At 48.6% G+C, this 2436-nt stretch overlaps 1 protein-coding gene across 1 annotated transcript; it reads right to left on the bottom strand.

Annotated features, from left to right (window-relative positions):
• Positions 1 to 622: 622 nt before the first annotated feature.
• On the bottom strand, positions 623 to 1713 carry LOC121446264 (cofilin-1-like). Its single transcript, XM_041648763.1, has one exon. The coding sequence runs from the start codon at positions 1643 to 1645 to the stop codon at positions 1145 to 1147; it is 501 nt and encodes a 166-aa protein (XP_041504697.1). The 5' UTR covers positions 1646 to 1713; the 3' UTR covers positions 623 to 1144.
• Positions 1714 to 2436: the final 723 nt, after the last annotated feature.

Here is a 2436-nt window from a genome sequence, read left to right as displayed (position 1 = left end):
TTTCTCATAGTCTTATCTTTCACTTTCAACAAAAAAAAGGAAGATATAAGTGAGTGTAGGGGTGTGCGTGTCTACACAAACAATGACACACGTATCCCTGTGTGTGCATGTGGAAGCCACAGGACAGATCCTGGGATCAGGGGATCAGCTCATGAATAGCTTGGTTTTTGAGACAGGCTTTCTCATTGGCCAGAGCTTGCCAAGTAGGCTAATGTGGATGGCCAGAGAGCCTCACTGAGCAACTCTCTCTACTTTGCTAGTTTGGGAATTACAAGCCCGCACTACTATCTCTGGCTTCTTTTTTTTTTTTAAAAAAAAAAAAAAGATTTATTTTATTTATTGTGTATACCGTATTCTGCCTACATGCATGCCTGCAGACCTCATTACAGATGGTTGTAAGCCACTACGTGGTTGCTGGGAATTGAACTCAGGACCTTTAGAAGAACAGGCAATGCTCTTAACCACTGAGCCATCTCTCCAGCCCCCTATCTCTGGCTTTTTTTCACATAAGTTCTGGGGAATCAAAACCAAGCCCTCGTGCATGCAAAACTTACCATCTTGTCTTCTCTCCAGCCCTCGCTTTTCCTTTCTTTCTTTTTTTTTTTTTTTTTGTTAATTAGCCTTTTTATTGTTTTTTTTTTTTTTTTTTTTTTTAAATTGAAGGTCCCTTACTGGTCCTGCTTTCATGAGTGGCTGAGAACAAGGGGAAGGGGAGGGCAACCAGCTGGCAAGGGAGGGTCATTTCCACATTTCATTTACACACAGAACTAAACAGACAAGCACAGAGTCACTATTGTGGTTAGAAGTTGGCAGCATGGGATGGGGGGATAAGGAGTAGGGTGTCGTTAAAAAAAAATAGGTCAGGCTCCCCCCAAACTGGGTGCCTGGGAAGGGACTTGGTCTGCTTCAACCCAAGAGGAATCAGAAGATCAAAAGCAGTTTGGGAAGGCCAGAACCGTCAGGGTGGAGGGAGAAGGACGGTCCAGGGGGTGGGGGTGACATTTGGCAACTGGGGTGAAGGGATTACCCTCCCCCTGCTGGGATTCCCCCCAGCCCCTCAGGTCTGGCAGGAAAGGGGCAGCCTGCAACACCCATGAGCAGGTCTGGGGCTGCCAGATGCTCCAGGCAGGGGGCTGGAGGCGGCTCACAAAGGCTTGCCCTCCAGGGAGATGACGGCACTGCCACCTAGTTTCTCTGCCAGGGTGCAGCGGTCCTTGACCTCCTCGTAGCAGTTTGCTTGTAATTCATGCTTGATTCCTGTCAGCTTCTTCTTGATGGCATCCTTGGAGCTGGCGTAGATCATTTTGCTCTTAAGGGGTGCACTCTCAGGGGCCCAGAAGATGAACACCAGGTCCTCCTTCTTGCTCTCCTTGGTCTCATAGGTGGCATCGTAGAGAGCGTAGCGGCAATCCTTGTCTGGCAGCATCTTGACAAAGGTGGTGTAGGGATCGTCCACAGTCTGCCCCACATCCCCTACCAGGATCTCCTTGCCCTCCTCCAGGATGATGTTCTTCTTGTCCTCACTCAGGCAGAAAAGCACCACCTTCTTGCGTTTCTTCACTTCTTCTGGCGTCGAAGACTTGCGCACTTTCATGTCATTGAACACCTTGATGACACCATCAGAGACAGCCACACCAAAGGCCATGTTTCCGGAAACGAAAGGGAGATGGGGAGAGCTACAGAAGAATTAAGCCGCCGCAGCTGCTACCGGGATCCGACTACCTTTTCTTTCTTTTTTAAATTATTATTTTGTTTTGTTTTTTCCAGTCCTGGAAGCTGAACGCAAGACGAGCCCTCTACCACGGAGGTGTATCTCCAGCCCTTCTGGCAGTTTTCATTTTGAAACAGGACTGTGCTCAGTAACCCAGGCTGACCTTGAACTTGCAATCCTCCTGCCTCAGCTTCCAGAGTAACTGGGATAACAGGCCTTCACCACTTTCTAAGTGAGCTAGGCACTCAAGCCATGGGTGACTCTTTCCCAGACTGCAAAAATAGGCACAGGTAAGACGAAACTGTCCCCAAACCCCACAGGTTCCTGGTGATCCGGTGCAGATGTCTCTCAGTGACCTCACCAGTGTTTGACAGCATCAGAACGATGGTTTGATTGAGACCTTTGGGTAGGCTAAAAGAGAGTTTGGCTTTATCTTGGGGTGCAGTGGTTAGAATTGAAGACTCTGGATCTAGGTTGTCTGGAGTCTCACTCTGGAGGCAGACAGTTGTAAACATCACTGTAGGTGGCTGGACATTTAGCCTCCTGGTGTGTGACTACGATGACCACAGTGACCTGTTGTCAGGACTGTGTGGGGCCAGGCACATTAACAAATCTGGGCTTCAAGATTGCTGCTCTAGACTGGGTGAGTGTCCACTGAGAGTGTCTGTTTCCAAGCTGGGAAATCAGCATGGAACTGAACTCAAAGATCTCATTATCCTGAGTCA

This window comes from Microtus oregoni, unplaced genomic scaffold (genome assembly GCF_018167655.1).
Source record: "Microtus oregoni isolate MIOR12 unplaced genomic scaffold, Mior012 000003F_ref0000135, whole genome shotgun sequence".
NCBI classification, from domain to species: Eukaryota; Metazoa; Chordata; class Mammalia; order Rodentia; family Cricetidae; genus Microtus; species Microtus oregoni.
Note: the sequence above shows the minus strand (reverse complement) of the source record. Positions and strands in the feature narration are given on the sequence as shown.